Raw genomic sequence first — 25,827 nt, 5'->3', positions numbered from 1 at the left:
ATTTCTTTCTGTGAACTTGTTGTTAGGCTTGAATCCAAGTTTTCTGGACATAGTGTGAAAAAATGGAAAAGTCACATTAGATTTAAGAAGGGTTGCCCTGTACCTGTAGCCAAAGTACAGTAACATAAATCATATATACTCTATATATCGCAAAAAAACAGAACAACTTGATGCTGTTAATTGTTGAGTGAATTACTGATACACACATCTTGTCGTCTTATTATTGAATGCATTTACCCCCCCAAAAAAAATCAGAAATCTTTACCTTAATCACCTCCTCCTGCATTGCAAATTTAGGATGATGTTGTCTGTAAATGCCATCTCTATATTTTAGCATAATGAATTCCCTCCGTCTCTCAATTGTGGCATCTGTATCCAGCTCCTCTCCCGGAGTCACTCGCGCTGCCCAGAACCTATTTGCTTTCTCATTACCCAACTGAAGGAAGAGCTGTAAGAGAAAGGAGATGCAATACTCCATTCAATAATGATACCACAAACATTTTTATGTAACCATTTAAAAACTCTAGGGCCAGGACTTTATGACCCCTCTTGCCTGGCTGGATATTACAGTCCCGGTGAACTGAATGGAGATTTAAATGACTCGCTGCTTCTGCCAGGGGGAGGCACACCATGGCGAGGCTATAAAATCCTGGCCCAGGTTCACTTATGGTCCAATTGTATGATACTTTGGGCAGAGTTGTAGTCCTTTTGTATTCCTGTATGGGCTGAATGACCTCTTCAATAGTATTAACTTTGTGACAGTAAGAACTTCTACAACTATCTAAAAAGGAAGAGAGTAGCTAAAGCAAATATTGGCTCTGTAGATGATGAGACTGGGAAATTAATAATGGGAAACAAGAAAATGCAGAGACTTTGAACAACTATTTTGTTTGTGCCTTCATGGTTGAAGACACAAAAAGCATTTTAAGAATAAATCAGTGGCAAAAGGGAGGAACTTAAAACAATCACAATCACAAGGGACAAAGTACTGGGAAAACAAATGAAACTAAAGGCTGACAAGTTCCCTGACTGCATCCTAAGGTCTTAAAGGAAGTGGCCTCAGAGATAGTGCAAACATTGGTTGTAATCTTCCAAAATTCCTTTGATTCTGGAAAGATCCCAGTGGATTAGAAAACTGCAAATTTAACAGCACTATTCATACAAGGAAGGAAACAGAAAGCAGCAAACTATAGGCCAGTTAGCCTAACATCTATCATTGGAAAAATAATTGGAATCCATTATTAAGGAAGTCGTAGCAGGGCATTTAAAAAATCATTATACAATCAAACTGAGTCAACATGATTTTAAGGAAGGGATGTAACAAGCAGGATAGATAAAGGGGAACCATTAGATTTAGTGGATTTAGACCAAAAGTCATTCAATAAGGTGCCACATAAAAGGTTACAACACAAGATATTAGCTTATGGTGTTGGGAGTGATATATTAACACTATCAGAGGATTGGTTAACTATCAGGAAACAGAGAGTCAGGATAAATGGATCATTTTCAGGTTAGCAACTAGTAAAGTGCTGCAGGGATTAATGCTGGAGCCTAAATTATTTATGTTCTATGTTGGTGACTTAAATGAAGAGAGCGAGTGTATTGTAGCCAAATTTGCTGATGATATAAATATAGGTATAAAAGCAAGTTGTGAGAAGGTTACAAAGAGTCTGCAAAGGGATATAGATAGGTTTAGTGAGAGGGCAAAAATTTGGCAGATGGAGTATAATGTGGGAAAATGTAAGGTTGTTCATTTTGATAGGAAGCATGGAAAAGAAAAATATTACTTAAATAGACAGAGACTGCAGAATGTTGCGGAACAGAGGGATCTGAGTGCTCTCATACACGAATCGCAAAAAAAACTATGTATGTACAGCAAGTAATTAGGAAGGCAAAGGGAATTTTGGCCTTAATTGCAAGAGGGATGGAGTATAAAATTAGAGAAGTCTTACTACTACTGTACAAGGCGATGGTGAGGCCGCACCTGGAGTACTGTGTACTGTTTTGGTCTCCTTATATGTGCATTGGAGGCAGTTCAGAGAATGCTCTCCAGTTGACTCCTGAGATGAAGGGGTTATCTTATGAGGAAAGGTTGAGCAGGTTGGACCAATATTCATCGGAGTTTAGAAGAATGAGACGTGATTTTACTGAAATATATAAGATCCTGAGGAGACTTGACAGGGTAGATGTTGTTTTCCTTCATGGGGGAACCCAGGTCTAGGAGGAAAAGTGTCAAAATAAGGGTGCAGTGTTCAACGGTTTGATTGATCTGTGTTTGATTGTATGAATCTGTTCCCTGGACTATGTAACTGTATTTGATTGCTTAAGCCTGTGGATAGAGCTAGAGAGATAAGAAATCTGAGAAGATTCAAGAAAGACCTGAGGCTTTGAGCTGAGACCATGCGTGTACAGAAACTCCTGAAGTTCTGAGATATTTTAAAGTATTGTAAATCAACCTGTTGTAGGTTTGGAACTGGTGTCAGCTCTGCATTGTTCTGAGATAAATCAGACATAAAAGATACACAGCAAACCAGTGAATATATAACAAAAGTGATGACAAGGATGGTTCCAGAACTATTTCTTTCATCATGAGGGGAACCCCCCCATGACATAGGAGTGATAGATTTCAGGTTTCAAAAACTACTTGTCCCCTACAGCAGAGACAGTCTGGATGTAGCAGTGATTCATAAGAAAGCGTACGTTGTCTCAGAACAAAAGGTCAGTGAATATTTGAGCAGCTCTCAGAAGGTACATCAATGTTTAATACGACAGTAAATGTTCTCGGAAAATACTTTGGGCCAAGAGAGAACAGAGGGAGATGAGGTGGATTTACCCACAGAAAGTTGTAGTGAACCAGAAAAAGATACACTTGGAAGTGTGAGGATTGTGAAGTTTTGTTTCATATTGCCTTAACCCTGCAGAGACATCCACTGATGTATCACATTTGAAAGCTTGTTCATTGTTATGCATGTGAAAAAGCCTTTTTGACTCCCTCTGTGCTTAAGAGTCATAAAAAGACACATACTGGAGAGAAGGAGAAGATTTGTCCACATTGTGGCCAAAGATTTTCCAGCAATGGAACTTTACGTGTGCACATTTGAACACACACAGGAGAGCACTCCTACCTGTGTTCCTATTGTGACAATGCTTTCAATGAGAATAATGGATTGAAGATGCACATGAGAACATAAACTCCAGAAAAACCTTACCAGTGCTCAGAATGTAACAAGGCTTTAGTCAGCTAAGGGACCTAGATGAGGGCAGTGATTACGAGGATACATTTCTTTTTCCTATGAATGAGGTTGATCATCCACCTCATCAAATTGAACTTATAGGACCACAACTTCAAATTTGTAGATCTAATTGGAGGAAGCACTGAGGGTGGCAAGGGCGCAGAATGTGCCCTGGGTGGGTCAATGTCCATCACCAAGAATGGCTCGGTAGCATCGCTACTGACTGAGCTGTCTGAGTCCTAAATGACATAGCTGCTAGACTGGTTCTGCGACAGGTGGTAAGCGAACCAACAAGAGGGAAAAACAAGAGCACAAGTCTTCAGTACTATTGCCGGAATATTGTCAGTGCCCATAGCCTTTGCAGTGTCCAGTGCCTTCAGTCATTTCTTGATATCACGTGGAGTGAATTGAATTGGCTGAAGACTCACATCTGTGATGCTTGGGGACCTCCAGAGAGGCTGAGATGGATCCTCCCCTCGGCACTTCTGGCTGAAGATTGTAGCCAATGCTTCAGTCTTATCTTTTGCGCTGATGTGCTGGGCTCCCCCATCATTGAAGATGGGTATACTTGTGGAACATCCTCCTCCAGTGAGTTGTTTCATTCCCCACCACCATTCACAACTGGATGTGGCAGGACTGCAGAGCTTAGATCTGATCTGTTGGTTGTGGGATCGCTTAGCTTTGTCTATCACTTGCTGCTTGTGGTGTTTGGCACACAAGTAGTCCTGTCTTATAGCTTCGCCAGGTTGACACCTCATCTTTAGGTATGCCTGGTGCTGCTCCTGACAAGCCCTCCTGCACTCTTCATTGAACCAGGGTTGATGCCCTGGCTTGATGGTAATGGTAGAGTGGGGGATATGCTGGGCCATGAGGTTACAGATTGTGTTCGAGTACAATTCTGCTGCTGCTGATGGCCCACAGCGCCTCATGGATACTCAGTCTTGAGTTGCTAGATCTGTTCGAAATCTATCTCATTTAGCATGGTGGTAGTGCCACACAACATGATGGAAGGTATCCTCAATGTGTAGGCAGGTCTTTGTCTCCACAATGACTGTGCGGTGGTCACTCCTACTGATACTGTCATGGACAGATGCATATGCAGCAGGCAGGTTGGTGAGGATGAGGTCAAGTATGTTTTTCCCTCTTGTTGGTTCCCTCACCACCTGCCGCATACCCAGTCTAGCAGCTATGTCCTTTAGGACTTGGCCAGTTCGGTCAGTAGTGGTGCTGCCGAGCCACTCTTGGTGATGGACAGTGAAGTTCCCCACCCAGAGTACAGTCTGCTCCCTTGCCACCCTCAGTGCTTCCTCCAAGTGATGTTCAACATGGAGGAGCACTGATTCATCAGCTGAGGGAGGGCGGTATGTAGTAACCAGCAGGAGATTTCCTTGTTCATGTTTGACCTGATGCCATGAGACTTCATGGGGTCCGGAGTCGATGTTGAGAACTCCCAGGGCAATTCCCTCCCTACTGTATACCACTGTGTCACCACCTCTGCTGGGCCTGTCTTGCCGGTGGGACAGGACATACCCAGGGATGGTGATAAAAACAAAAAACTACTGCGGATGCTGGAAATCCAAAACAAAAACAGAATTACCTGGAAAAACTCAGCAGGTCTGGCAGTATCGGTGGAGAAGAAAAGAGTTGACGTTTCGAGTCGTGTGGACTCGAAACGTCAACTCTTTTCTTCTCCACCGATGCTGCCAGACCTGCTGAGTTTTTCCAGGTAATTCTGTTTTTGCCAGGGATGGTGATGGTGGTGTCTGGGACATTATCTGTAAGGTATGATTCTGTGAGGATGACTATGTCAGGCTGTTGCTTGACTAGTCTGTGAGACAGCCCTCCCGATTTTGGCACTAGCCCCCAGATGTTAGTAAGGGACATTTTGCAGGGTCGATAGGGCTGCGATTGCCGTTGTTGTTTCCGGTGCCTTGGTCGATGCCGGGTAGTCCGTCCGGTTTTGTTCCGTTTTTGTGACTTTGTAACGGTTTGTTACAACTGAGTGTCTGGCTCGGCCATTTCAGAGTCAACCACATTGCTGTGGGTCTGGAGTCACGTGTATGCCAGACCAGGTAAGGACAACAGATTTTCTTCCCTAAAGGACATTAGCGAACCAGATGGGCTTTTAAAACAATCGATGGAATGGTTTGTTAGGGGGAAGAAAGTAAGTAAGAATTTATGGTAACGGAGAATTTATTGAAAAGGAATGAATCTCCAGGCGACCAGGGCTACCAAGCACATTGGCAGTTAAAGGTTACCAGATGAACCTTGCACAGCCTTAAGGGCCTGCAAATAACAGAAAGGCCTTGGAGTCGGACTGTAGTCAGAGGATGGCAGTAACAACTAAGATTAAGTGTGCTCTTCAACAGATAGGGAAGAACAGATAGTCCTAGTTTAGGTAGGAGGGAAAGTCTCTGCCTAGGTGAAAACAAATAGGGACATACGGTGCATGTACTTGTTACCAGAGATGTCTGTTTAATGTAAACCTATATGTTGACGAGATCAGAATCTGGAAACTGTTCTTGTACGTGACCAATAATGTATAAATATGTTGAATACTTGTAGTTTAGCACAATGCTATCTCAAGCTGTATTGAGATGGTGCTCTCCTTGCAATTGCTCAGATAAACAACAGTGACCTGTACCTGAGACTCCTGTGGTCCATTTGTCAAAGTGACCACATCAGGTTTCATGGTCATCATTAGACTTTTAATTCCAGGTTTTTATTGAATTCAAATTCCACCATCTGCTGTGGCAGGATTTGCACCTGGGTCCCCAAAACATTACCCTGGGTCTCTGGGTTACTAATCTAGTAACAATACCACAATGCCATCGTCTCCCCCTAATCTATGAATTTACTAATCATACCTCCTCTGGAGTCACATGTAGGCCAGATCAGGTAAAGGCGAAAGGTTTCCTTCCCCTAAAGGGGATTAGTGAACCAGGTGCATTTTTACAACAATCAACATTAGACTTTTAATTCCAGTGTTCTATTGGATTCAAATTCCACCACCATCTGCCCGAACCCGCGTCTCCAGAGGTTTCTGGATTACTAGTCCAGCGACAATACCACTATGCCATCACATTATTTTGTTCTACAAAGGAATCAAAGCTTATGGGGAGCAGGCAGGAAAGTGGAATTAAGGCCATAATCAGATCAGCCATGATCTTACTGAATGGTAGAGCAAGCTCAAGGGGCTGAATGGCCTACTCCTGCTCCTATTTCTTATCTTCTCATATTTTCAGCAATTCTGTTTGACTTTGTCTTTTTGATTTTTATATTTCATTTTATTTTTTCACTGGTACCTGAAAGAAGTTTCCCAATAATAAAGAATTTTGGCAAATAGATATATTACACCGCATTATATGGGATGCACAGCATAGAAACAGACCATTTGACATAACCAGTCCATGTCACATACTTGGTTTGCTTCTTTTAGACTTGTTAGCCTGTGGTACAATTTTTGGTGTTTTATACTTTGAGATCCCTTTGTCCTTTGCCTCACTAGACTTGCACTTTCCAAGTATTAAGCCACCTCCCTATTCTTCCTGTCAAAATGTAGGACCTGATATTTATCTCTGTTGAACTTCACTTGCCAATTATTTGCCTATTCTGCAAGGTTATTAGTGTCCCTCCTGTAATGTGCTTCAGTCCTCCTCAGCATTGAGTATTCCGCCTCCCCCCCAACCCTGCCCCCCACCCCCACCCCCACCCCCACGGCCACGGCCAATTTGGTGTCACCTCAAAATTTAGAAATTGTGTTTTGATTCCAAAGTCTAAATGATTAATGTAAATTGTAAACAGCAGTGGCCCCAGCGCTGATCCTTGTGAAACACCACTTCCCACTTTCTGCCTTCCTGAATAACTACCCTTTATTACCATCTCTCCTTTCTGCCTTGAAGCAGCTAGCGATCCATTCTGCAAATGTATGGGAAATAATAACAGTGACATCCATAAGACCATAAGACATAGGAGCAGAAATTAGGCCATTTGGCCCATCGAGTCTGCTCCACCATTCAATCATAGCTGATAAGTTTCTCAACCACATTCTCCCGCCTTCTCCCCGTAACCTTTGATCCCCTTACCAATCAAGAACCTACCTATCTCGGTCTTAAAAACACTCAATGACCTGGCCTCCACAGCCTTCTGTGGAAATGAATTCCATAGATTCACCACTCTCTGGCTGAAGAAGTTTCTCCTCATCTCTGTTCTAAAAGGTCTTCCCTTTACTCTGAGGCTGTGCCCTCGGGTCCTAGTCTCTCCTACTAATGGAAACATCTTCCCCATGTCCACTCTATCCAGGCCTTTCAGTATTCTGTAAGTTTCAATCAGATCCCCCCTCATCTTTGTAAACTCCATTGAGTATAGACCCAGAGTCCTCAAACGTTCCTCATATGTTAAGCCTTTCATTCCTGGGATCATTCTCGTGAACCTCCTCTGGACCCTCTCCAGGGCCAGAACATCCTTCCTGAGATACGGGGCCCAAAATTGCTCACAATATTCTAAATGTGGTCTGACCAGAGCCCTATAAAGCCTCAGCAGCACATCCCTGCTTTTATATTCTAGTCCTCTCAAAATAAATGCCAGCATTGCATTTGCCTTCCTAACTACCAACTCAACCTGCAAGTTAACCTTAAGAGAATCCTGGACTAGGACTCCCAAGTCTCTTTGCACTCCAGATTTCTGAATTCTCTCCCCATTTAGAAAATATTCTATGCCTCTAATCTTCCTACCAAAGTGCATGACCTCACACTTCCCCACGTTGTATTCCATCTGCCACTTCTTTGCCCATTCTCCTAACCTGTCCAAATCCTTCTGCAGTCTCCCCGCCTCCTCAATACTACCTGTCCCTTCACCTATCTTTGTATCATCTGCAAACTTAGCCAGGATGCCCTCAGTTCCTTCATCTAGATTATTAATGTATAAAGTGAAAAGTTGTGGTCCCAACACTGACCCTTGCGGAACTCCACTAGTCACCAGCCACCATCCTGAGAAGGACTCCCTTATTCCCACTCTCTGCCTCCTGCCAGACAGCCAATCTTCTATCCATGCTAGTACCTTGCCTCTAACACCATGGGCTCTTATCTTACTGAGCAGCCTTCTGTGCAGCACCTTGTCAAAGGCCTTCTGGAAGTCCAAGTAGATAACATCCATTGGCTCTCCTTTGTCATTACCTCCTCAAAGAATTCTAACAGATTTGTCAGGCATGACCTCCCCTTGATGAAACCATGCTGACTTTGCCCTATTTTACCATGCACTTCCAAGTATTCTGAAATCTCATCCTTAATAATCCTTCTGACCTGTACAATTTCATTGGTCCATATACTTGTGTCCAATTTCAGACTTTGTACTTTTGAGATCGTTGTACCTAAGCCCCGATGTACACCTGTAAAAACCAAAAGAAACATTCCTCATAAATGTTTACATTATATTTGCATATGTTTAAACTGTTGTCTGAATCCAGACAGATAATATGGTCAATGTTGTTGTCAATTACCTGCACATCTCTTACAGATAATAACACAGAGATTAATGGATGCCCAATCAGGATTCAGCGCTTTGCAGTCTGCACATACTTTGTTGGATTTGTTCGACCAGATCTTCTCAGCCACCTCATAATCAGACAGAGTTTCGGCAATTGAGTCCTGAAGTACCTCAACCCATTCTTTCTTCTCTCGTTCAGATTCTGCTGTGAAACTGCAACATTCAAAAGCATGAATTGTTACTCCAATAAAATTACCATGGGACCAATTTACTACATCAGTTCAGCTTGTCTTTATCTGTTTGGAGCAGATTTATTTTGATTTAGATCTCAAAATGTATTTTTTCTGACACAAGTAAGATAACAATGGAGCTCAAATCCTTCCAAAGGTACTATTCGGAACATAGGAGCAGGAGGAGGCCATTCAGCCCATCGAGCCTGTTCTGCCATTCAATATGATCATGGCTGATTATCCATTTCAATGCCTTTCCCCCGCACTATCCCCCTGACCCTTTACGTAATTGACATTTAGAAATCTGTCAATCTCTGCATTAAACATACTCAATGACTGAGCTCCCATAACACTCTGGGGTAGAGAATTCCAAAGATTCACAACCCTCTGAGTAAAAACAAATTCTCCTCATCTCAGTACTAAGTGGCTTCCCCCTTATTTTGAAACTGTGTCCCCTGGTACTACATTCCCCAACCAAGGGGAACATCTTACCTGCATATCTACTGCCTATCCCTTCAATGAGATCACCTCTCATTCTTCAAAACTCCAGGTCCAGTTTTCCCAATCTCTCTTCCTAGGACAGTCCCACCATCCCAGGAATTAATCTGGTGAACCTTCGTTGCACTCCCTCTGTGGCAATAATATCCTACCTAAAGTAAGGGGACCAAAACTGCACACAGTACTCCAGGTGCAGTCTAACTAAGGTTCTATATAATTGAAGCAAGACTTCACTACTCTTGTACTCAAATCCACTTGTGATAAAGGCTAACATTCTATTAGCCTTCCTATTTGCCTGCTGCACCGGCATGTTAGCTTTCAGTAACTTATTACAGAATCACACAGTGCAGAAGAGGCCCTTCAGCCCACCGAGTCTGCACCGACACGTGAGAAACACCTGACCTACCTACCTAATCCCATTTACCAGCACTTGGCCCATAACCTTGAATGTTATGATGTGCCAAATGCTCATCCATTTAAAGGATGTGAGGCAACCCGTCTCCACCACCCTCCCAGGCAGCGCATTCCAGACCGTCACCACCCTCTGGGCAAAAAGCTTTTTCCCCACATCCCCCCTTAAACCTCCTGCCCCTCACCTTGAACTTATGTCCCCTCGTGACTGACCCTTCAACTAAGAAGAGCAGCTGCTCCCTATCCACCCTGTCCATGCCCCTCATAATCTTGTACACCTTGATCAAGTCGCCCCTCAATCTTCTCTGTTCCAGCAAAAACAACCCAAGTCTATCCAACCTCTCTTCATAACTTAAATATTTCATCCCAGGCAACATCCTGGTGAATCTCCTCTGCACCCCCTCCAGTGCAATCACACCCTTCCTATAATGTGGTGACCACAACTGCACACAGTACTCCAGCTGTGGCCTCACCAAGGTTCTATACAACTCCAACATGATCTCCCTACTTTTGTAATCTATGCCTCGATTGATAAAGGCAAGTGTCCCATATGCCTTTTTCACCACCCCACTAACATGCCCCTCCGCCTTCAGAGATCTATGGACACACACGCCAAACTCCCTTTGTTGCTCAAAACTTCCTAGTGTCATGCCGTTCATTGAATACTTCCTTGTCAAATTACCCCTTCCAAAGTGTATCACCTCACGCTTTTCAGGGTTAAATTCTATCTGCCACTTATCTGCCCATTTGACCATCCCGTCTATATCTTCCTGTAGTCCAAGACACTCAACCTCACTGTTAACCACCCGTCCAATCTTTGTGTCATCTGCAAACTTACTAATCCTACCCCCCATATAGTCATCTATGTCGTTTATATAAATGACAAATAATAGGGGATCCAGCACAGATCCCTGTGAAACGCCACTGGTCACTGGCTTCCATTCACTAAAGCATCCTTTTGTCATCACCCTCTGCCTCCTACAACTAAGCCAATTTTGAATACAACTTATGGACAAGGACACCCAAGTCCCTTTGTACATCTACGCTTTCTAATCTCTTAACATTTAAAAAAATGCTCTGCACATCCGTTCCTCTTTCCAAAGTGAATAACCTCACATTTTTCCACATTATATTCCATCTGCCATGTTCTTACCCACTCACTAAGTCTGTGGAAATCCCTTTGAAGCCATTTTGCATCATCCTCACAACACACATTCCCACCTCGCTTTGTGTCATCTGTGAACCTGGAAATATTAGATTTGGTCCCCATACCCAAATCATTGATGTATATTGTCAGTGAATGGATGGTCCTTTTAGTATTTTCCCATTTTAAAAACCAAGATGAATTAAGGTCAATAGCACAGTAGACTTTCAGACAATGTGAAAACCATCACTGATATAGATTCCATTCAGATAAATATTTATTAAAATTAATGACAGATATCTTTCTCCTTTCTCCTTTTTCTGAAAATTTTTCTCCAAGATATGCTTTATAGAACTTTTACCATTTTTTTATTTCTTGCTTTTATATCTTTCTTTCTCTTCTATATTTTTTTTAGATGTACCGAATACTGAGTTCAAAAGCTCAGCACATTAACACAATCTAATTTTCTGTTTGGACCTAATCTACCAATCGGATATTTTGTATACAGCAGCATTGGGCTCTGAAACATCTGATTTAGTGAACTCCAAGAGATATTTGACAGAGAAGGTTCATTGTATTTTAAGACTTTACTTTAAGTTCTAATGATGATGAAGGGTTAAGTACAGGGACAGGGATGTCTTGCTGCAATTGTACAGGGCCTTGGTGAGACCACACCTGGAATATTGAGAGCAGTTTTGGTCTCCTTATCTGAGGAAGGATGTACTTGCTATAGAGGGAGTGCAGCGAAGGTTTACCAGACTGATTCCTGGGATGGCGGGACTGACATATGAGGAGAGATTGAGTCGGTTAGGGTTATATTAGCTGGAGTTCAGAAGAATGAGGGGGGATCTCATAGAAACCTATAAAATTCTAACAGGACTAGACAGGGTAGATGCAGGAAGGATGTTCTCGATGGTGGGGAATCCAGAACCAGGGGTCACAGTCTGAGGATATGGGGTAGACCATTTAGGACTGGGATGAGGAGAAATATCTTCACCCAGAGAGTGGTGAGCCTGTGGAATTCATTATCACAGAAAGTAGTTGAGACCAAAACATTGTATACTTTCAAGAAGGAGTTAGATATAGCTCTTGGGGTGAAAGGGATCAAAGGATATGGGGAGAAAGCGGGAGAGGCTATTGAGTTGGATGATCAGCCATGATCATAATGAATGGCGGAGCAGGCTCGAAGGGCTGAATGGCCTACTCCTGCTTCTAGTTTTTATGTTAACATTGTTTTCTGTACCAAACTGTATGAACATATGAAATAGGAACAGGAGTAGACCATTCGGCCCCTCAAGCCTGCTCCACCATTCAATAAGATCATGGCTGATCTGAATGTAACCTCAACCCCACATTCTTGACTACTCCCGTTAACCTTTCACCCCCTTGTTAATCAAGAATCTATCTAGCTTTGCCTTGGAAACATTCAAAGGCTCTACTTCCACCGCCTTTTGAGGGAGAGAGTCCAAAGACTCATGACCCTCTGAGAGAAAAAATTTGCCTAATCTCCATTTTAAACGGTGACCCCTTATTTTGAAACAGTGACCCCTAGTCCTAGATTTTCTCACAAGAGGAAACATCCTCTCCACATCCACCCTGTCAAGACCCCTCAGGATCTTATACATTTCAATCAACTTGACTCTTACTCTTCTATACTCCAGTGGATACAAGCCTAACCTGTCCCACCTTTCCTCATAAGACAACCCACCCATTCCTGGTGTTAGTTTAGTAAACCTTCTGTGAACTGCTCCTAATGTATTTACATATTTTTTTAAATAAGGAGGTCAGTACATTGTAGCTCAGTGTGTGTCAAACATCATGTCAGAACGCAATGGTTATATTGTGGGAGATCTATAACCTGTTAACTTGTGGCAATACAAATAGCAGAGAAACAAGAGAAAATAAGAAACAATATAACTCACCTGAAGGTTTTAAAAGGAGTGATTAATTCAAAGCTTTTACGATTGCCATCACGAATCGTGGCTCCCTCTACTTCAATCATCGTGATTGCAATACCAGTTTTAAAATTCTACCACAACAAAAGCAGCATGTGTTAGCATTAGCTTGATACACAATTCCAATTCAAACTCATTTAAGATTTGCCCTCTTGCCCTGACACAAAACTGGGTGGGAAGGTAAGTTGTGAGAAGGATGCAGGGAGGCTTCAAGAGGACTTGGACAGGCTAAGTAGATGGGCTAGAACATGGCAGATGGAATATAATGTGAGTAAGTGTGAAGTTATCCACTTTGGTAGAAAAAACAGAAAGACAAAATATTTCTTAAATGGTGAGAGGTTGGGAAATGTTGATGTCCAAAGGGACCTGGGTGTCCTTGTTCATGAGTCACTAAAAGTTAGCATGCAGGTGCAGCAAGCAATTAGGAAGGCAAATGTTACGTTGGCCTTCGTCACAAAGGTATGTGAGTACAGGAGTAAAGGTGCCGTGCTGCAATTGTATAGAGCCTTGGTGAGACCATATCTTTTTTGTGTACAGCTTTGGTCTCTTTATCTAAGGAAGGATGTATTTGCCATAGAGGGAGTGCACTGGAGGTTCACCAGACTGATCCCTGGGATGGTGGGATTGTCTTATGAGCAGAGATTGCGAAGACTGGGCCTGTATTCCCTAGAGTTTCGAAGAATGTGACATGATCTCAATGAAACTTACAAAATTCTTACAGGGTGTGATGGGGTCGATGTGGATGTAGATGTTTCCCCCTGGCTGGTGAGTCAAGAACCAGGGACACAGTCTCAGAATAAGGGGCAGGTCATTTAAGACTGAGGTGAGGAGGAATTTCTTCACTCAGAATCTTTGGAATTCTCTGCCCCAGAGGCTGTGGAAGCTCAATCATTGAGTATGATCAAAACAGAAATCAACAGACTTCTGGATTCTAACGATATCAAGGGGACATAGGGCGGGAAAGTATCATTGAGGTCAATTTTTTTTCATTTATTCATGGGATGTGAACATCACTGGCTAGGCAGCATTTAATGCCCATCCCTAATTGTCCTTGATCAGAGGGCATTTAAGAGTCAACTACATTGCTGTGGGTCTGGAGTCACAAATAGGCCAGACCAGGTAAGGACGGCAGATTTCCTTCTCTAAAGGACATTAGTGAACGAGATGGGTTTTTACAACAATCGACAATGGTTTCATGGTCATCTTTTAATTCCAGATTTTTATTGAATTCAGATTCCACCATCTGCCGTGGTGGGATTTGAACCCAGGTCAGCCATGATCTAACTGAATGGTGGAGCAGGCATGATGGGCCGAATGGCCAACTCCTGCTCTTATAGAAACATAGAAAATAGGAGCAGGAATAGGCCATTTGGCCCATCGAGCTTGCTCCACCATTCATTATGATCATGGCTGATCACCCAACTCAATAGCCTGCTTCCCCCTTCTCTCCATATCTTTTGATCCCTTTTGCCCCAAGAGCAAAATCTAACTCCTTCTTGAAAGCATACAATGTTTTGGCCTCAACTACTTTCTGTGGTAACAAATCCAACAGGCTCACCATTCTCTGGGTGAAGAAATTTCTCCTCATCTCAGTTCTAAATGGTCTACCCCGTATCCTCAGACTGTGACCCCTGGTTCTGGAATCCCCCACCATCGGGAATATCCTTCCTTCATCTGCCCTGTCTAGTCCTGTTAGAATTTTATAGGTTTCTATGAGATTCCCCCCTCATTCTTCTGAACTCCAGCGAATATAATCCTAACCGACTCAATCTCTCCTCATATGTCAGTCTCCCCATCCCAGGAATCAGTCGGGTAAACCTTCGCTGCACTCCCTCTATAGCAAGTACATCCTTCCTCAGATAAGGAGACCAAAACTGCACACAATATTCCAGGTGTGGTGTCACTAAGGCCCTGTATAAATGCAGCAAGACATCCCTGCTCCTGTACTCGAATCCTCTGGCTATGAAGGCCAACATACCATTTGCCTTCTTTACCGCCTGCTGCACCTGCATGCTTACCTTCAGCGACTGGTGAACAAGGACACCCAGGTCTCATTGCACATTCCACTCTCTCAATTTATAGCCATTCAGATAATAATCTGCCTTCCTCTTTTTGCTACCAAAGTGGATAACCTCACATTTATCCACATTATACTGCATCTGCCATGCATTTGCCCACTCACTCAGCTTGTCAAAATCACACTGAAGCATCTCTGCATCCTCCTCACAGCTCACCTTCCCATCCAGCTTTGTGTCATCTGCAAAGTTGTAGATATTACATTTAGTTCCCTCATCTAAATCATTTATATTGTGAATAACTGGGGTCCCAGCACCGATCCCTGCGGTACCCTACTAGTCACTGCCTGCCATTCGGAAAAAGACCTGTTTATTCCTACTCTTTGTTTCCTGTCCGCCAAACAGTTTTCTATCCATCTCAATACACTACCCCCAAACCCATGCGCTTTAATTTTACATGCTAATCTCTTATGCGGGACTTTGTCGAAAGCCTTTTGAAAGTCCAAATAAACTACATCCACTGGCTCCCCCTCATCAACTCTACTAGTTACATCTTCGAAAAATTCCAGTAGATTTGTCAAGCATGATTTCCCTTTCGTAAATCCATGCTGACTCTGTCTGATTCTGCTACTGTTTTCCAAGTGCTCAGCTATTAAATCTTTTATAATGGACTCTAGAATTTTCCCCACTACCGACGTCAGGCTGACTGGCCTATAATTGCCTGTTTTTTCTCTACCTCCCTTTTTAAATAGTGGGGTTACATTAGCTACCCTCCAATCTGCAGGAACTTTTTCAGAGTCTATAGAATCTCAGAAGATGACCACCAATGCATCCATTATTTCTAGGGCCACTTCTGTAAGTACTCTGGGATGTAGGTTATCAAGCCCTGAGGATTTATCGGCCTTCAATCCCATCAATTTCCCAAACACCATTTCCCTAATAACACTGATTTCTTTCAGTTCCTCCCTCCCTCTAAACCCTGTGTTCCCCAACATTTGTGGTATGTTATTTGTGTCCTCCTTTGTGAAGACAGGACCAAAGTATGTATTTAGTTGGTCAGCCATTTCTTTGTTCCCCCATTATAAATTCCCCTGTTTCTGACTGTAAGGGACCTACATTTGTCTTCACCAATCTTTTTCTCTGCACATACCTACATAAACTTTTACAGTAAGTTTTTATGTTCCCTGCAAGCTTACTCTCATCCTCTATTTTCCCCTTCTTAATCAATCCCTTGGTCCTCCTTTGCTGAGTTCTAAACTCCTCCCAATCCTCAGGTCTGTTGTTTTTTCTGGCCAATTTGCATGCCTCTTCCTTGGATCTAATACTATCTCTAATTTCCCTTGTAAGCCATGGTTTGGCCACCTTTCCTGTTTTACTTTTGCACCAGACAGGAATAAACAATTGTTGCAGTTCACCCATGCGCTCTTTGAATGTTTGCCGTTGCCTATTCACCGTCGTCCCTTTGAGTAACGTTTCCCAATCCATCATAGCCAACTCGCGCCTCATACCATCGTAGTTTCCTTTATTAAGATTCAGGACCCTGGTCTCAGAATCAACTACGTCACTCTTCATCTTGATGAAGAATTCTATCATATTATGGTCGCTCATCCCCAAGGGGCCTCACACAACTAGGTTGCCAATTATTCCTTTCTCATTACACAATACCCAGTCTAGGATGGCCTGTTCTCTAGTTGGTTCCTCAACGTATTGGTCCAGAAAACCATCCCGTATACACTTCAGGAATTCCTCCTCTACGGTATTGTTACTAATTTGATTTGCCCAATCTATATGCATATTAAAGTCAACCATAATTACAGATGTTCCTTTATTGCATGAGTCTCTAATGTCCTGTTTAATGCCATTCCCAACATCACCGCGACAGTTTGGGGGTCTATATACAACCCCCAAGAATGTTTTTTGCCCCTTAGTGGTTCTCAGCTCTACCCATACAGATTCCACATCGTCGGAGCTAATATCTTTCCTCACTATTGCATTAATTTCCTCTTTAACCAGCAATGCAACTCCACCGCCTTTTCCTTTTTGTCTGTCCTTCCTAAATACGCAATACCCCTGGATGTTCAGTTCCCATCCCTGGTCACCCTGCAGCCATGTTTCCATAATCCCAACTATATCATACCTGTTTACATCTATTTGCACGGTTAATTCATCCACTTTATTGCGAATGCTCCTTGCATTAAGACGAAAGCCTTAAAGCTTGCCTTTTTAACATTACTTGTCCTGTTCCCACTATTTTTCACTGAGGCCCTGATTGATTCTTGCCCTTGATTTCTCTGCCTATCACTTTTTTATTCCCCTTCCTGTCTTTTGTTCTTGTCCTTGATTCCCCCTCCTCTGACTCCTTGCATAGGTTCCCATCCCCTGCCATTTTAGTTTAAACCCTCTCTTTGCTATGGCATAGCTGATGGTAAATGCTGAGCTGCTCAAATCCCAAAGGGAAACTTGAAACAACTGTCACAGCTTGTTTGGAAATTTGTATAAATTTCGAGATGTGTGCCGCGAATTCAGTAGTAATAAGACTACCAACCCTTATAGGTTTTATCAAACTAGATTAAACATTTATTAACAAGAAAAAATATTTTTAAGCACCCACATATGTCTCCAAATTACTACTATAATAACTTATAAATCCCCTAATTAACCTGACTCCCAGTTACACTTGCATTAAGGCAACAGTAAGATACGTAGATTTTAAAAGACCCAGGCAAAGAAACATGATACCCTGAAGCAGTTGAATTCAAAGTGAATTTCTTAACTTCAGTTCATTGAAAACAGCAGCTTTAGGTATCGATGCTGAAGGCTTTTCACACTTGTTAGATCTTAAAATGCCTTCCCTTACACACAGCCTTCACTCCTTTATACATATTTTCCCCTTTGAATGCATATTCCCATTGTTTCACTATGTCTTTGGACTTAATATTTCTGATAGTTAAAATCTCTCATCGCACAGGTCCATGGAGAGAAACAAAACTAATGGCCTGGATTTTCACCGAGTTGGGATGACTCGAGGGACCTTTAAAAATGGCGGGTGGGTCCCGATTCCAGGATTTCTGGCCCCATTCCTGGGCTGTCCAATTTTTGGGAATGGCTTTAAATCGTGCAGGCTGGTTGAGGTCAAAAGACTGCATCCAGCATTCCCGACCTGGTTGGCTCCATTGTGGGGATAGGCATGTCCTAGTCCTCCATACTTTTTATGGAGTTGGATCAGGTTTTATAGGACTTGTGGTTCATGGACCCTCCATGGAGATGTGAAACATAGTCTACACGAGGGGACCTTTTAAAAGGTAAGTTCAAAAATTCCTCCTCATGTGCCCCATGCTCCCCAAACAATCCCTTTGCCCCGCATGCCTCCCATGGCAAGCTGTGCCCCCCAAATCAACCCTTGTGGCTCCTCATGACCCCCATGTCAAGCTTTGTCATTTCCAAGTTGATTCACCCACTATGCACTGTATAGAAGCAATGAACCCCAAAGTGACAGTAGGATGTGTAAAGAAAGATTTTTTAAAAAGTCATTCATTGATAATTTTCCACTTTCTTAAAAATGAACACCTTTTTACAACAGGGCAATTTTTAATTTATTTATTCATTCATGGGATGTGGGTGTCGCTGGCTAGGTCAACATTTATTGCCCATCCCTAATTGCCATAGTTCAGAGGGCATTTAAGAGTCGACCACATTGCTGTGTGTCTGGAGTCACATGTAGGCCAGACCAGGTAAGGGTGGCAGATTTTCTTCCCTAAAGGACATTAGTGAACCGGGTGGGTTTTTACAACAATCGCCAATGGTTTCATGGTCATCATCAGACTTTTCATTCCAGATTTTTTTATTGAATTCAAATTCCACCATCTGCCATGTCCCCAGAGTATTACCCTGTGTCTCTGTTACCAGTCCAGTGACAAGACCACTATATTGATAATACCACTATGCCACCACCTCCCCCTGAAAATGTCAATCATCCAGATCCTTTAAAGTTTCAATAGCTGAAACTGCAGGCACTTGAAGCCTCTGCATCTTCGATAAATAGGCATTTTGAAATTGACAGCAGAGATCAGAGAGCCATAGCTGTTAAATGTTTTCCCCAGAGCTCTGGTATTTTAGAATTCTAATGACTGCCTGGTTTCTCAGCCAAGCACACATAGTAAGGCAAAACTTTTCATCTTGCACTCATCAGGACAAACACAAGAATGCCAAATTTCAAACTATCACAACAATTTGTACTACAAGAGAAAAGGGCGCAGATGGATTGGCAAGTTGACTCTGTTTAGCCAAGGCATTGCCATGGAGAAAACTATAGGGAACTATATGCTCCCCAAGCTCCCATGTAATTCAACAAAAGGTACAAAGCTTGAACATATTCCTTTTGTTTACAGCGAACGTATGAGTATGCATGTATGTCATTTCTAGCAAGCGTAAATGAGCCACCTTATGAGCTCAATTATTTTCAACCAGCTCCCCTTTCCCCATGTTCTAAATTTTGTGATTGTTTGAAATTTTGTTCTGATGTGTGCGAGATGAAAAGCTTCAGCAACGTGTGTCTATTTAGCAAAATTCACATTCTATATGACCTCTGGACTGTTAATATAACGTCAACCAAAAAAAAAACATCTGTAGACATTACAAACATTTAAGCTTGTCCACCATCTACAAGGCAAAAGTCAGGAGCGTGATGGAATATTTCCCACTTGCCTGGATGAGTGCAGCTCCAACAACACTCAAAATACTTGACACCACCTAGGACAAAACAGCCCACTTGATTGGCACCACATCCATCACCTTAAATATTCACTCCCTCCAGCATCGATGCACAGTGTCAGCTGTGTGTACCATCTCCAAGATACACTGCCACTCACCAAGGCTCCCTTCAACAGCACCATCCAAACCCTCTATCACATCGAAGGCTAAGAGCAGCAGATAAATAGGAATGCCACACAAAAGCAAAATACTGCAGATGCTGGAAATCTGAAATCAGATCTGATGAAAGGTCATGACCTGAAACATTAACTCTGTTTCTCTCTCCACAGATGCTGCTAGACCTGCTGAGAATTTCCAGCATTTAATTAATTTAATGTGTTAATTTAATGGGAACACCACCTACTGGAAGTTCCCTTCCAAGTCACTCACCATCCTGACTTGGAAATATATCGCTGTTCCTTCACTGTCGCTGGGTCAAAATCCTGGAACTCCCTCCCTAACAGCACTGTGGATGTACCTACACCACACGGACTGCAGCGGTTCAAGAAGGCAGCTCACAACCACCTTCTCAAGGGCAACTAGGAATGGGCAATAAATGTTGGCCCAGTCAGTGAAGCCCACATCCCGTGAAAACATTTTTATCATGTCTTTATATACTTACTATAGCCAAGCTCTAGTTTCTAAGGTATGACTGATGGACTACAGCTCTCTTGATTTACGAACTGACTTTGAATGATTGTGATATTAACTCTACTTTCTTCAGCTCTTTGATGCTCCTGGTCCCTTAAAGGATGCGAGCATGATTTGGAAAGGAGATACTTCCTGAACATCGTATCTACCCCTTCCCACTTTCAAAATAGGAATAGGCAAACATATTTAGAAAATAAATTCTTGTTGCAGGACCTCATCCCTCTTCCTACCTATGTCATTGGCACCAATGTGAAACACGACCTCTGATTGTTCACCCTCCCCCTTCAGGATGTCCTGCAGCCGTTCTGTGACATCCTTGACCCTAGCATCAAGGAGGCAACACACCATCCTGGAGTCACGTCTACGGCTGCAAAAGCATCTGTCTGTTTCGCTTACTATTGAGTCTCCTACCACTATTGGATCTTACTTTAATTCTTCACTTTTCCATTCGAGTACCCAATCCATTCTGCATTTGTGTCCAGTGCTGTGATGATGATGACAGTGACCACACTTCAAAAAATCACTTAAATATAAAGCACTTTAGGAAGACATGGGGTAATGAAAGGTGCTATATAAATACCAGTCTATCTTTCTTTCTCAGATTGGCAGAATGGTCTGATACCTTCCCCATTGTCTCTGTGTACTTCCACTCAAGTAGGCTTTTTCAATCAGCCAGAAGACTATAGCAGTGTGGAAGACAGGAAACATTTGTAGCAGCTAAACTGCAACAACTTGCATTTATTTAGTACATCTAAGTTGATAAATGACCCAAGCAATTTATAGTGGCGACTTCATATCAGTACAACTAATCATTCAGACTGACACTGTCTTTGTACGGCATCTGAAGGCTCTTCTTAAAATTGTTGCTACGAGTGTCCTGATGGTCATCACTATCCAATAAAGATCCTATTACGTTCTTTATAATTAATTCCCACTAAACTGATATCACATTATGTGGGGGACATTGCTTCTGTGTGATTCTCCCTCTGCTCCTCCCACCATCCACCCATTTCTTCCGCACCTGTTCGTTTTTGTGTAGCCATAGGATGTTGATGTTGAGGGCAGCGTACACTTTCGATTTGTATCCCTTCATCTCCAAGCAACCAAACTTCTGCCAGAAAGCCATTGGTCCAGTCCGTCGAGGGGAGGAGAAGTGATGCTCCTTGACTGCGTTCTGCAAGTGTGTACACCACTCATTTCTCTGCACTGAAATACATAAAGACAGAGTCAGACATATAGCATTTTAAAAGTACTAAAATGTCCCAAGGTGCCTCACAGAAACATTATAAATAAAGTGTGACACCGAGTCACATAAGGAGATATTAAGAAAGATGTCCAAAAACTTGGTCAAAGAAGCAGGTTTTAAGCAGTGTCTTAAAGGAGGAAAGCAAGTCAGGGAGGTGGAGAGATTTAGGGAAGATATTCCAGAGTTTGGGACTTTGTCAGCTGGAGATATAGCCACGAATGACGGAGCTATTAAAATCAGTGACGCACAAGAGGCCAGAATGAACTAACTGCAGAGACGGCTGTGGAGGGGATTACAGAGGCAGCAGACAAATGGCAGAATTTTATGGTTCCCCCACTGGTGCATTTTTAGGTCGGGGGGGAACTTGAAATTGAAGGGACGGGTGCTATGATCCCAGCTGAAGTTATTACTGGACAAGCTGAATCCCAGGGTGGAACCCAGCTTGATAGATCCTAACTTTTATTTAGATACACGGAGGTGGCTACTGAACAGAGTCACAGGAGTCAGCTGATGAACTTTTAACAAAATTCTAAAACATTCTTTAAACAAGAAAAGATGAACTATATTACAATACTCCTTCACCCACAACTATACCTTAATGGATATATACAGGTTTGTAAGGATAACACAAGTTATAAAAGCTATCTCATACTCTAATGTTCACAGTAAGTACACAGTCCATGTAAACCAATAGGTGACCTGTGGTCAGACACACCACACTCTGAAACCAAGTGACAGATGCCGCCTCAACCAGATTCTATGGATCTCTCCTCAACTCCCCACAGGCGCTTGTCACACTGAGAGCAAACCAGTCTCACTGAACTCCATGGGCAGAATATTATGCTTGGCGTGTGGGTGCGTGCTCGATACACCCGAGTGTGAAATGACGCGTGATGACATCGGGCGTGCGCCCTGACGTCATCACGCAGTCTCGCGAAATTTCGCTCAGCAGGCACGTGCCAGAGTCGGCTGCACGCTCGCGGATAATTAAATGGCCGAGTGAGGCCATTAACAATCTAATTAAATTCAAATTTACGCTGCCCGTCCAAACTTACAGTTGGCGAAAGGACCAAACGGCCTTTACTTTTTTTAGGAAGTCTCATTCATGAGCGGCTTGAGGTTTCCTAAAGCAAATAAACATTAAATAAAAACTTTATTTTTGAATTAAAAACATATCCCAGCTCATGTGACACAGTCATGTGAGGGGACATGTTTTATTAAATTTTTACTCTCATCATTTTCTCTTTACACAGCAGCTCCGTGCCTCAGGGAGATTGAACAAACTGTATACTAGGCCCGGCTCTCCCTCCTCCCCCCACCTGCACAGGTAGCGCTCATCGCTGCCACTCACGTTCCACGCAGAGTGGGCCTTAATTGGCCCCCCCCACGTGAAATCACGGTGCGGAGCCGATCGGAGGTTCAGCTTCCCTCACCTCCGCCTATCCCCGCCAATGGAAAAATCCTGCTGCATCTTTCCCATGAGGCTTTCCAATCTCCACTCTCGAAGAACTTGCTCTGGAACCTTCCCCCAAACAACGCTTTCTCTGGATGCCATCCACAAGGGTCCACCTCCAGGGTTTCAAACTCCACTTCCAATGTTCCTCTCCCCTGGGTCACCACATGCATTCAAGTTTTCTTCCACAAACTCTCTCACTGACTCAGCCATGCCAATAGAACACCATTGCTTCACATGCCCATAGTAAAGAGTTACAGGCCTTCAGCTATCTCCTCGGGCCTTCCGGCTTCTTGCACACTTACGTTGCTTTAAATCTGCTTTCTGCAGCTTTCTTCTCTTCAAGCTTGAAGCTTGGAGCCTTCCTCTCTGCCCCTTACTTTCAATTCCACAGAACAGAACATTTTCCAGATTCCTGTCCTTGTCCTTTGACTAGACTGTCTTCTTGGAACCTTTCCTGTTCCACTCCCCTGGATTTGGGACTTTCTTCTTTAGTTTCTGGAACCTGCTCCTGCAATTTCCTCTCTTGTCCAGCCTCTCCTGGCAACTGGCTTCAACTTTAGTTTGGGACTTGCTATCTATCCCTCTGCTGTTCAGCCTCTCTTGAATCCGGCCTCAACTGAACTCAAACTGCTTTCAACTGGGCTGAAACTACTTTTCTGGTCCTGTGGGGGCCTCCTTTATGGACTCCTGTTGCTAGGCAACAGCTCAGGTTTTTCTACTCTTGTTTGCTTTCACTCCCCTTCAAGAGTCATAAAATCTTCATTAAAATGCAGACATCTTTTAAAGTGAAACTAAGGCCAAGATTTTATGGCCCTTCCTGCTCAGGTGGTCCCACTGAAACGAATGGAGATTTAAAAGGCTTTGCCGTTTCTGCCGGGGAGAGACTTGCTGCAGCTGGGCTGTAAAATCCTAAAACTCAACTTCTTTTCTTTACAAACAAATACGAATCAAACTTAAACATTAAAGCTAAAATTCATTCTTAACACCCACAAATACAAATATAGCTTGCTTAAACGATCTCTATTTCCTAACACAGGATTCCCTCTGTGTTCCCGCTTGCCCCAGCCACATAGCGATTTTACGCGGGGGTGGGGCAAGGCCTCAGGCAGGAAGCCCACCTTTGCCCCAATAGAGGCCCTTAAATGGCCAATTATTGGCTACTTAAGGACCGTTTCCCTCTCAGCCTCAATTTTTAAGCTTGAGAGGTTTGATCTTGCGTTGGGGGAAGCCCGAAAATCAACAAAGTCACATCTCGTACGGAAAGTGTGAGGTGGGTGGCGCCTCTTTTAGAAACCCTCTTCTGAAGCCGGGCATTCCCCCTTAAGGTCCGGTGGCCTCTGGACCTCCCTCCCTCCCCCTGGCCTTTCTCCTGAGAACCCGGTTTCCCCCTTTGTACCGCCCCCACCCCAGGCCTTCCCTACCCTTCACATCTGGGACCCTTTGAACTTACCTGGGCCTCCAGTGCTCAGACTTAATCTCAGGCGTCCTCCTGCATTTCCTCTTCTGTCCACTAGAGAAGTGCCAGCCAATCAGATTGGCCAGCAGCTCTCTAAGGTGGGACTTCCTCCCGAGTGATGGGCAGAAGTCCCGCCTGAACACTCCTTTGAGTGTGAAATGGCTGTGGGGCATTCGGAGCTGGTGGAGATGTGTTCCCCGCTGACTCTTTGAATAGCGAGAAGTGAGGCCCTGCTATTTGAAAAATTCAGGCCAAAGACGTGCATGGGAACATGTTGCAGATTTTTTGAGCAAGGATAAATGAGGTGAGAGTCCCTGAAATACAAGTAATGTTCCCGCACACTAATGTGATGATAGGTTAGCTGAGCCATATAAGCATATTTGCATGTTCCTTGTCAGTACAATTCAGTATGTTCTGCAGAAGTTACATTTTGGAACAGATCCGAAGGAATACCCAGCCATTAAAGTCACAGGGACATGAGAATAGCTAAAGCAATGAGGGAAAATAAGAAAAAGAGAGAAATTGATGAGGCCTAAAGCTGAAACAGAAGTTATTGGCAACACACGTCTCTGAAGAGAGAAAAAGATATACAGTAGTTCAATAACACGGGCACGACACACAACCATCAATGTATTTTTATTCATTTATGGGATGTGGGTGTCACTGGCTGGGTCAGCATTTATTGCCCATCCCTAGTTGCCCTTGAGAAGGTGGTGGTGAGCTGCCTTCTTGAACCGTTGCAGTCCATGTGGTGTAGGTACACCCACAGTGCTGTTAGGGAGGCAGTTCCAGGATTTTGATCCAGCGACAGTGAAGGAACGGTGATATATTTCCAAGTCAGGATGGTGAGTGGCTTAGAGGGGAACTTCCAGGTGGTGGTGTTCCCATTTGTCTGCTGCCCTTACGGTAGAGGTCAGGGGTTTGGAAGGTGCTGTCAAAGGTGTATGGTACAAATTGCTGCTAATGTATGCTGGTGAACAACATAAGAAAGGAGTAGACCGTATACTGGACTACTAATCCAGAGACCCAGGGTGATGCTTTGGGGACCAGAGTTCGAATCCCACCACGGCAGATGGTAGAATCTGAATTCAATGAAAACCTGGAAATAAAAGTTTGATGATGACCAGAAAACATTGACGATTGTTGTAAAAACTCATCTGGTTCACTAATGTCCTTTAGGGAAGGAAATCTGTCATTCTTACCTGGTCTGCTCAATATGTTACTCCAGACCCACCGCAATGTAGTTGATTCTTAAATGCCTCCTGAACAAGGACAATTAGGGATGGGCAATAAATGCTG

At 43.3% G+C, this 25,827-nt stretch overlaps 1 protein-coding gene across 3 annotated transcripts in view; it reads right to left on the bottom strand.

Moving 5' to 3' along the window:
- The window catches only part of arap3 (ArfGAP with RhoGAP domain, ankyrin repeat and PH domain 3), a 328,942-nt gene that overhangs the window by 161,382 nt on the left and 141,733 nt on the right, over nucleotides 1–25,827 (bottom strand). For all 3 annotated transcript variants that reach the window (XM_078551238.1, XM_078551241.1, XM_078551239.1), the window contains 5 exons: nucleotides 21,392–21,576; nucleotides 12,923–13,029; nucleotides 8,731–8,930; nucleotides 8,534–8,619; nucleotides 266–448 (listed from right to left, as the gene is read on the bottom strand). In XM_078551238.1, the coding sequence (XP_078407364.1) occupies nucleotides 266–448; nucleotides 8,534–8,619; nucleotides 8,731–8,930; nucleotides 12,923–13,029; nucleotides 21,392–21,576 (761 nt within the window). The remainder of the gene's footprint in view (nucleotides 1–265; nucleotides 449–8,533; nucleotides 8,620–8,730; nucleotides 8,931–12,922; nucleotides 13,030–21,391; nucleotides 21,577–25,827) is intronic.

Source organism: Cetorhinus maximus, chromosome 10, assembly GCF_964194155.1.
Source record: "Cetorhinus maximus chromosome 10, sCetMax3.hap1.1, whole genome shotgun sequence".
Classification (NCBI taxonomy): domain Eukaryota; kingdom Metazoa; phylum Chordata; class Chondrichthyes; order Lamniformes; family Cetorhinidae; genus Cetorhinus; species Cetorhinus maximus.
Note: the sequence above shows the minus strand (reverse complement) of the source record. Positions and strands in the feature narration are given on the sequence as shown.